Source organism: Loxodonta africana, chromosome X (assembly GCF_030014295.1).
Source record: "Loxodonta africana isolate mLoxAfr1 chromosome X, mLoxAfr1.hap2, whole genome shotgun sequence".
NCBI classification, from domain to species: Eukaryota; Metazoa; Chordata; class Mammalia; order Proboscidea; family Elephantidae; genus Loxodonta; species Loxodonta africana.
In genome coordinates this window covers 132,823,617-132,834,228 of record NC_087369.1, presented here as the reverse complement: position 1 = coordinate 132,834,228, position 10,612 = coordinate 132,823,617, and the positions used below count along the sequence as shown (strand labels likewise).

Genomic DNA, 10,612 nt, shown 5'->3' with positions numbered 1-10,612 from the left:
GCCCCACAAATTGAGAACACAGGTTAGCAGAAAAGTTAAAACATTATTGCAGTTAGGTTGTTATGAAAATCAGTACACTGTCATCCATCTTTACCAAAGCTGTCAGATGCCAACTTGTAAGAGCAAGGACGTCTCAAGATTAGGGATGAAAAAAAAATTGTTCCATGCCTATTATAAAGCAAGAAACCTTAACTATTACACTAGTTATCAATCATCTTTAGAATAGTACACTGAAGATAATCTATCTTCTTTATAATGGATTCCACTCCACTACTTTCAACTGTTCAAGCAACTGAAGCCCTGATGTCTCAAAATTGTTCTCTTGACCTGTGGTATGTATAGTCAAAGATGGGAAGATACAGACTTGAGTCATAAGCATAAATAATCTTTAAAGAAGATGATATAAATACACTAAAACCTGCAAAAGCTGGAACCTGTGTGAGGCAGAAACCTGTCAGAGAAGGAAAACAAATATTTTCCACTAAAACAAGCAGTAGAAAAGTGGTTAAGACTATACCCTGTCAAAGGTGGAAAACTTGCAAGACCCGGAAAAACAAGGCAGTCCCATTGAGTTCCAGCTGTCACGGAATTCACTGTAGTATGGTTTTGTGACAACCACTTTTAAACAGCTGCTTGTCAAGTGAGGTACAGCAAAGCATTCATAACGAATAACCCCGTAGATGAGAGTTGATGAATACATAAGATCTTGTGTTCTTCGGGTAGGTGAAAGGGAGAAGGCAAAAAGGCTGATAAAATATATATTACAGAAAGTCACTGACAAATCAGACCTTGAGAGATAAAAGGTAAGACTGAAATCGCAAGTTGCAGGCAGATGTGATAGCTATTTGAAGTATAAAACAACGAGAAAGTAAGAATAACGTTCCAAAAGGGGATTTACAGTTTTTTTAAATAACAGATACACAACTTAGAAATGATCATACTCAAAAGAAAAGAACTAGATACAGTAGTATACATTGCAATGATGAGAGAAAATTTCAAGTGGCTCTGCAACTACTCCCCACCAGTTCGTGTTATAAATTTACATTCTTTCACAACCAAAGTGATAAGGAATAAAAAAATATTGAATCAAATGTCTGGTATACTTTGTTGCCATGAAAAAGTAAAAAAGAAAATCTCAGTCGTTTTACTAATTTTAAATGCTAATTTTTATTTACTGCTAACTGTGCAAAGGATACCAATTCAACACTGTGCAGTAAAACAGTTACATAAATCCAGTATTAAACAACAGCATATGGGATAAATCTAAAGCAGAGCACCACGTACCCTTCAAACTGACTGATATCATAGAATACAACTCAGTTTAGACAATTCTTAGGAAACCTAAAGAGTGCTCTCGTTTAATGTTGTTAGTCATCCAGAACCAAAGGTTCTCGGTTTTGTTGTTTTATTTTCTAGAAAACAATAAAGTTATTCCAATTTTGCATGGTTTATGATGTGTGATTTCTGAGCCAAGAAAATAGTTTGTATGATTTATTCCTTTTATCAAATGGTACCATCAGCTAATACAAAGCTGACAAGCTGGCTGACAGATAAACAGCTGAATAGAATGAAATAGGCTCAATACAGGGTGAATTGTACATCCATCTCAATTTCCTTTTTCACAATGAAAAGTAATATTCCTGTATTTTAAAGTACTAATTTAAATCAAAAGATAAAACAATCTTAAAGGCAGATACAACAGTAACCACTCTAACTACCTAAATTCACTTAAACACTAACATAAAACACTTTAAAAACCAAAACAGCAAGAAAAATGGTAGTGTAAGAATTTTTAAGAATACTCTATACCGCTGCATCTTACATATTCTGAGGTATGTAATGAGAAGTTGAAGGAGGTGAAGCAATATAGCCAACTGGCCCAGGATTCATAGCACCATGAATTTGAGAACCACCATATGCTGCACCAACTGGATGCCAGGGGGCAACGTAGGAATAATCTGGCACAAAAGGCAGGCAGGAATCAAAACCCAGCACAGGTGGCTGCCCGTAGGGATCCGACATTACTGGATAGTATACTGCTCCATGAGGAACAGACGCAGGGTCAGCAGTAGGAAAAGTACCTGAAACAAAGAATCCATAAAGAACAATTTAAATATAGTATGCACTTTAATATATAAAAATTCACTGAAACAGAACGCTATGCAACATAAATGGATATTCTTACAGGTGAAAATGAAATTAATCACTGACTATAGAAAAGATCACAGCAACTGCGGGAGCACTTTAGATATGAACAACAGTAACGGAAAACAGGTTACCAAAAGATATGAAAAATTCCAAATTAAAAAAATACATTTAAATATAGATATTATATGTCATATGTATTCTACCTACAGACAGCTATCTTTCTGGGATGATTTAGGTACCAATGTGGTAAATGCATAAAGAAACATTCTCTAGAATGTCTGGAGTCATTCTCAAACTTTTAAAAGAACTGATCACAATTAAGTTATCCAATAGCTTTCCAGTATAACACTTATCATCCAAACAACCATTTTGTACCAACGTAGCAATTAAAAATCCAGATGTCTATACAGTCTGGTCTATCCTGAAGAATATTCTGAAAGAACAAAAGTGTCCTCTACCTAATGTCCTTAAGATTCTAGTATTTTAACTTCATAGCACTTTTGCTATCACCAGTCAGTTTCAGTGACAACAAATACTCTTCTGATCCTGCTTCACTATACCCACTGCCATGGAGTTGATTCTGACTCATAGCAACCCTACAGGACAGAGGAGAACTGCTCTATATGGTTTCCAAGGAGTGGCTGGTGAATCCTAACAGCTGACCTTTTTGTTAGTAGCTGAGCTCTTAACCACTGCACCACCAGGGCTCCTTGCTTCCTACAGTGACTATAAACATTACATGGAAAAGAATATGTCATTATTTGGGATAACTCAGATCAACTCAATCTGTAAAATTAAAATTGCCACTGCCGGATGGTTTACTATAATTAAAAATAGCTCTATAAAAGTACAAAAATTCAGTAAAGGTTGATATTTTAATTTTTACTACCATGGGCCACATCATACCACCACACTAGGGATAAGATTCTACAGTGCTAACATTTCAAAACCACTAATATGTTTAAAGAAGGGAAGGGGAGAGATACGCATCCAAAAAAAAAAAAACCCAAACCTGTTGCTGTGGAGTCAATTCCGACTCATAGCAACCCTATAGGAGAACTGCCCCAGAGGGTTTCCAAGGAACAGCTGGTGGATTGCAACTGCCGACCTTTTGGTTACTGGCCAAGCTCCTAACCACTATGTCACCAGGGCTCTAATATGCATCAGGCACTGTGTATTTATACATTTGATCTCATTTAGTCTTATAAGAACCCTGGGAAGTCAGATATTTCCCCATTTTATAGAAATTCAGGCTTAGAGAGGTTAAGTAACTTAGCCAATATCATAACCATCAAGTAGCAGTGCTGGAATGTAAACCACATTTGGTTAGGTTAGTCCAGATCATTTCTTCTACCTCATGCTGATTCTAAGAAGGGCAGTCCAAGTATCCTATTCTAAATCCCCCCAAATACCTCTTGATCTGTTTTATACTATAAAACTCATAGAACAACCATTCTATGGTCTAGCACAGTGGTACTCAAACTTTTGGTCTCAGGATCTTTCTACAATCTTAAAAATTAAGGACTCCACAAGGGAGAATGAAGAAAACTAAAGACACAGGGGAAAGATCAGTCCAAAGGACTAATGGACCACATCTACCATGGCCTCCACCACACTGAGTCCAGTACAACTAGATGGTGCCTGGCTACCACCACTAACTCCTCTGACAGGGATCACAACAGAGGGTTCCGGACAGAGCTGGAGGAAAATATAGAACAAAATTCTAACTCACAAAAAATTCCAGGCTTACTGGTCTGAGACTGAAGAAACCCTGAGTATGGCCCCCAGACACCCTTTTAGCTCAGTAATGGAGCCACTCCTGAGGTTCACCCTTCAGCCAAAAATTAGGCCCATAAAACAAAATGAGACTAAAGGGGCACACCAGCCCAGGGGCAAGGACTAGAAGGCAGGAAGGAATAGGAAAGCTGGTAAAAGGGAACCCAAGGTCGAGAAGGGAAAGTGTTGTCATGGGGTTGTAAACCAATGTCATAAAACAGTATGTATACTAACTGTTCAATGAGAAACTAGTTTGTTCTGTAAACTTTCATCTAAAGTACAAAAAAAAAAAAATATTAAGGACTCCAAAGAGCATTTGCTTATGTGGGTTATATCTAAAAACATTTACCAGATAAGAAACGAAACAGAAATTTTAAATTATTAATTCATTTAAAGATTAGCACATTAAGTGAACACAAAATTTTTATGAAAAATTTTCCAAATTAAAAAAAAAGTGTGAGAAGAATAGCAATGTTTTCCACTTGTGCAAATCTCTAATGTCTGGCTTAACAGAAGACAGCTGGATTTTCGTGTGCTTCTGCGTTTATCTATTAGGATATGTTGTTTTGGGTAAAGTGTATGAGGAAAATCTGGCCTCACACAGATATATAGTTGGAAAAGAGAGAAATCTTTTAATAAATAGCCTTCTAAGATACTATACCAAAACTAGATAAATGGTAGTTTCTTAAAGGTCAGTAAGCAATGTGAACTTTTCACATTCTGTTTACAATTCAAATCCAGTCTTCCAGCTTGTACTTTGGACTGTCTTTTACAAAATCATACATGGGTAATACCATGTGTTGGTAATTGGGAAAATATTGTTTCATTGAGTTATGCAGATGTTCCAAATACTGACAAAATTCATTATACAATGTAAAAAAAATCACATTTATTAATATCTCCTATCTTACCACTAAAGTTTTAAGTTTGGGAAGCTGTTAAGCCCACAGTTGTGAATACAAGTTTTCCTAAATTCTAATTACCTGAAACCTTGAATTTTATTTTTGACAACAAATACTGTCAGTAGTTTTCCTTGAAGTGATCACTTTGTTCATTTGAGAAAATGTCTTCCAGATGTCCAAGTCTGAATAATCATACTTTGTCTACCATTCTTTCAAATAAAAATGGTGTTCCATGAAAAAGTCAGCTAGTTCAGATTGTAACTCAATCACACTGTTCTTTTCAGGCTGCAGCAGAAGTGCTTTATGTATATTTCCCACTTTGTCACACAGAATATTGAAGATAATTATTCAAGGATAAAGATCAGTAAAAATTAAGAACGTCTTTGGTGAACAAAAATAACAAAATTGGCATTTTTGTATCACAAGTGTATGGCAGTGAGGAAGACTGACTACTCGCAGTTCGGTGCCACTGCCTTGATTTGTGACTAGTACCAGAAGTCTTACCCACCACTGATTTTTGCACCACCAATGTAAATGTCAACACAGTGAAAGGAGCAAGTAAAATCTTACTGTTATTTAGAATACTGTTGGGCTTATGAACTCCTTGAAAGGGTCTCAAAGATCCCAAGGGGTCCACATACCATGCTTTGAGAACTTCAGGTCTAGTATATGGACCTAATGAAACATCTGAAGGTTCTTACTAAATTACACACAACAAAATCCAATTGACTTTCTTGCAGGCAATCTTATTATATACTCACCATGTGCTGATGCTTCCGCCTGTGTGCCATCTGCTCTCCCCGCCTCACTATACAACTGAGGAATGGATTGATCTACCAGAGGTGGCGGCTCAGTATAGACTGGATAATTTTCTACAGGAAACTGCTGGTGCTGCATCTGTGGCACATAGACCATGGAATGCCAGCAACTGTGGTGATAGCACTTAGGCAAGAAAGAGCAAAAACAAAAAACAACTTTACTGTACTATTCTTAAAAGACTACAGTTCCTCACTAAAAAAACTGAGCCACGATTTTCAGGTGTGGTAGGAATGACTTTTTTTACCTAAACACTGACATTTAAAAAGTCTGTTCTCTAACTTTTAAGATCTTTGGCAGCGTCTCTTTCTCATATTCGGACGTAGTATTCTTTTAGGAAAGCATTCTAAGGAAATTAGAAATGTACACGAAGACTTAAATACAAACATGTCTTTTGTAGCATTACTCTAGAAAAAAAAAAGTAAGTGTTCAACAACAGAAAACTGACTGAATGATATATCCATGATGGAACACTAAAAAGGCAATAAAAATCATGTGCATATTGTTAAAAGTTTACGAAATTATATAGAACAGTCCATATTTTATAAAAAATAAAAATAAGAAAGCTATAAGAAAATACATCAAAGTGTACAGTGGTTATATACATGATTTTGGTTTTCTTTATACTTTAGTATTTCCCAAATATTCTACAAGGAACACTTCTATTTCCAATATGAAAAAGTATTAAAGTATCTATTCTTCATTTCCTGGTATTCTCATGATGTAAAAGGCAGGAGAATACCTAAAATGACTCAGCCTTGTGGAACAAACTGCAGTTTCTATATGTGAGTATAATAAACTAACATAACTGAAGGGGCAAGTAGTTTAGTTTCTCAATTCTTAAAACTGTATTTAGGAAAAATATTTTCAAGGAACAAAAACCCACCTCACTACTCTTAATTTATAGATGTGTGTCAATAGGGGAAGACAGTATTTGGGCAATGATATGTCCACAGCTTTAGGGATATCAGTGTCTATGAGAATATAAACTGAGCATTATCTAGGAGACTAATCTACTATCATCTGCCAAATCTAAACTGTGTCATTCCTTTTCGGTAAATATGCCATCTTGTTGTATCAGAAGTGTATTTCACAAGGAAAATGATACCTGAAAGAATAAAAGTGCTCTCATCTCAAATCAGAGACACCTTTCAATGATATCAAGACATTTGTCAGTGATGACTCAGAGCAATGGTGAAAACCAGTGTTTATTTAGCAGATTATGAACACGCGAGTGCTTTAGAAACTATTAATACATCTCTTTAAATAGCTTTCAATTAGTCGGACTACTTTTCACATAAAATGCAGAAACAGCCATAAAAAATATTTAAGAAAGCAAGATAAATACTTCATTTTTTATTTTGAGACGGAAAAACATAGGGAAGAGGTGGAATATGATAAACATGCAGGCTCACACCAGATATTTACGCAAATAAACATGTGCCTTCTACATTTGTTTGTCAACCACTCCCACCCCCACCTGAGGTATTTTTGTAAGTGTACCATGCTGATTTTTTTACAGCAACGTGTAAAAACAAATTGACATAGAAGTGCTTATGAAAATACCTCCAGGGGGAGGGAGCAGTTGGCAAACAAATGTAGAAGGAACTCAATATTTGATATTTGAGTAAAAATATGAGATATGCTGAAGTTGCGCTGCTTAGACCCCAGGCCCCACACAACTTAAAAAAAAAAATAACAAGCTATTTTATAAGAGAAACTAAAGCACTCAGAGGCTGAAGTAGAAAACTGACCTATTATTATCTTCAGAAAGTTCTTACAAAGACAGAAATAAAATTTCTAGGTTTCTTATGGTGTTCAACTCAGAACTAGGATCCTCAAACAAGATTTTCTTGGCTTGTAAGTTCAAGAATCTGATCATCATAACAGCTTACATTTTTTAATGTAGAGCTTATCAAAGCAATTTTAACTTGATTCATACCTGCAATCCCAGATTGAAATAGTACTGCAAAACTTTTGTATCTAAAATGAAAATTAAAAATTTAGTGACTAGGTGATATAAACAATTAGAAACTGTCACTTAAAAGCTTTTCTCTTTGAGCATTATATTAAGGTACATTTTAAAGCAGTCTTCTCAAATCACCACCACCCTCAATTCTACCTTACAGTATATGACCATTTATGTACCATTATAAGTAAGATGGTTTTCTAATTCAAGGTTTAATTGCCAAATATTTCTTTTATTTCTACTCTTAATATCAGCCAGATGGTACATAAATGCCACTCTAATATTTAGGAAGAGTCCAGTAAAGACATTTTCTTGTCTCAAGCCTAAGTTTAATGCAAATCTTACATAAGCAATCATATTGATGTTCAGTTAATTGAGCTAATACACAGTACAAACTAATTCTCTACTAATACTGAGATTATTGATGCCTGCTGAGACAACTAGGAAACCCTGGTGGCATAGTAGTTAAGTGCTACAGCTGCTAACCAAAGGTTCAGCAGTTCGAATCTGCCAGGCGCTCCTTAGAAACTCTAAGGGGCAGTTCTACTCTCTCCTATAGGGCTGCTATCAGTCGGAATTGACTTGATGGCACTGGTTTTTTTTTTTTTTTTTTTTTGAGACAACTAGTACAATATGAAACAATTCACTTTTTTTTTATTTAACCTAACAAAATGCCATCGTTAATACTATAAACAGAAGAAGTAATGAGCAAGATTAAGAACCCAAAACTTGTTAGATCCTGAGGGAATAAAATTTCTCCTGACAGTACAGGACTTAATATATTTCAAAAATGAACAAAAACTAATAGAAGAAGAGGAAATGTTCCTAGCATTTCAATCATTACTATTTTTACTGACTAACCTGGGAGTCACGTATATTCTTATTTATAAGATAAACACAATCTGAGCTTCACTGTTTGCAAATGAACTCTCAGAAAATTCCTCCTTAAGTTGCAGAATCCCTATATATACAAATACATCTACGATCACTGTTAAAATAATCAGCTTGTATTTTGACCATTATGTGAGAGTATAGTATAAAGCCTGATACTCAAGCTAACAAATACGAAAATAGCAAGAAGTAAATTCACAAGTGGCAAGGAATTCCACTCCTAGGTATAAATTCAAGAGAAATGAACACACACATTCACACAAAAACTTGTACCTCAATGTCCATAGAAGTATTATTCATAATAGAGTGGAAACAAATCAAATGTCCATCAACTGACGAACAGATAATAAATGTTCTGATCCTTACTGATGAAGATCAAAGACCACAGCTTTCAGTATGGATTACACCTCAACATAAAGAAAACAAAAATCCTCACAACTGGACCAATGAGCAACATCATCATAAACGGAGAAAAGGTTGAAGTTGTCAAGGATTTCACTTTACTTGGATCCACAATCAACACCCATGGAAGCAGCAGTCGAGAAATCAAACAATGTATTGCATTGGGCAAATCTGCTACAAAAGACCTCTTTAAAGTATTAAAAAGTAAAGGTGTCACTTTGAGGACTAAAGTGCACGTGACCCAAGCCATATTTTCAATTGCCTCACATGCATGTGAAAGCTGGACAATGAATAAGGAAGACGAAAAATTGATGCCTTTGAATCATGGTGTTGGCGAAGAATATTGAATATATATATCACGGACTGCCAAAAGAACAAACAAATCTATCTTGGAAGAACTTTAAAAATAGTTTAAACAGAGAAGAAAATATTCTTTGATGGTTACAAGAGTGGGTAAGGGAGGGAGAGAGGTAGAGGGGTACTCACTAATTAGATAAGAACTACTTTAGGTGAAGGGAAAGACAACACACAACACAGGAGAGGTCAGCACAACTGGGCTAAACCAAAAGCAAAGACGTGTCGTGAATAAACTGAATGCTTCGAAGGCCAGGAAAGCAGGGGCAGAGGTTTGGGGGTCATGGTTTCAGAGGACATCTAAGTCAACTGGAATAATAAAATCTATTAAGAAAACATTCTGCATCCCACTTTGGAGAGTGGCGTCTGGGGTCTTAAACGCTAGCAAGTGGCCACCTAAGATGCATCAATTGGTCTCGACACACCTGGAGCAAAGGAGAATGAAGAATACCAAGGACACAAGGTAATTATGAGCCCAAGAGACAGTAAGGGCCACATAAACCAGAGACTACATCAGCCTGAGACCAGAAGAACTAGATGGTGCCCAGCTACACCCGATAACTGGTCTGACAGGGAACACAACAGAGAACCCCTGAGGGAGCAGGAGGGCAGTGGGACGCAGACCTCAAATTCTCGTAAAAAGACCGGACAACGCAACCCCCCAAAAAATAAAAATAATCAAAAGATGTGAACAGACACTTCACAAAAGATATACAAATGATCAATAAGCACACACAAAAAGTGTTCATCATCAGTCATTAGAACTGCTAAAATAAAAGACAGTGACAACACTAAATGCTGGCGACAATGAGAAGCAACTGGAACTCTTTATGCACTGCTGCTGGATCTGTAAAATGGTATAACAACTCTGCAAAAATGCCCAGCAGTTTCTTATAAAACCAATCATACACCTATCTATGACCCAACAATTCTACTTTTAGTATTTACCCAAGGGAAATTAAAACCTGCATTCACAAAAACTTTTAGAAAGATGTTCATTAACAGCTCCAAACTGGAAAGCAGCTCAGCTCTCCATCAACAGAAGAATGGACAAACTGTAGAATATTCATATAGTGATATATTAGTCAACAAGAAAAGCAAATGAACTACTGATATATGCAACACCATGGATGAATCTCAAAAACATTATGCTGAGTTTAAGAAGCCTTCCATAAAGACTATATACTGTATGATTACATTTATCTGAAATTCTAAAATAGGTAAAACTAATCTACGCTTAAAAAAATCAGAACAGTGGTTCCCTCTGGGGGGAGTAGGGGGTGGGGTGAGAAAGGCTGGAAGGGCATGAGGGAACTTTGTGGGTTAATGGTAGTATTTTATACCTTGATACGGA

General features: G+C 36.0%; 1 protein-coding gene across 1 annotated transcript in view; it reads right to left on the bottom strand.

Annotated features, from left to right (window-relative positions):
- Nucleotides 1-268: 268 nt before the first annotated feature.
- The window catches only part of ALG13 (ALG13 UDP-N-acetylglucosaminyltransferase subunit), a 72,464-nt gene continuing 62,120 nt past the window's right edge, over nucleotides 269-10,612 (bottom strand). The window contains 3 exon segments of the mRNA XM_023553903.2: nucleotides 269-2,081; nucleotides 5,588-5,768; nucleotides 7,585-7,625. Of these exon segments, the coding sequence (XP_023409671.2) occupies nucleotides 1,819-2,081; nucleotides 5,588-5,768; nucleotides 7,585-7,625 (485 nt within the window). The 3' untranslated portion in view covers nucleotides 269-1,818.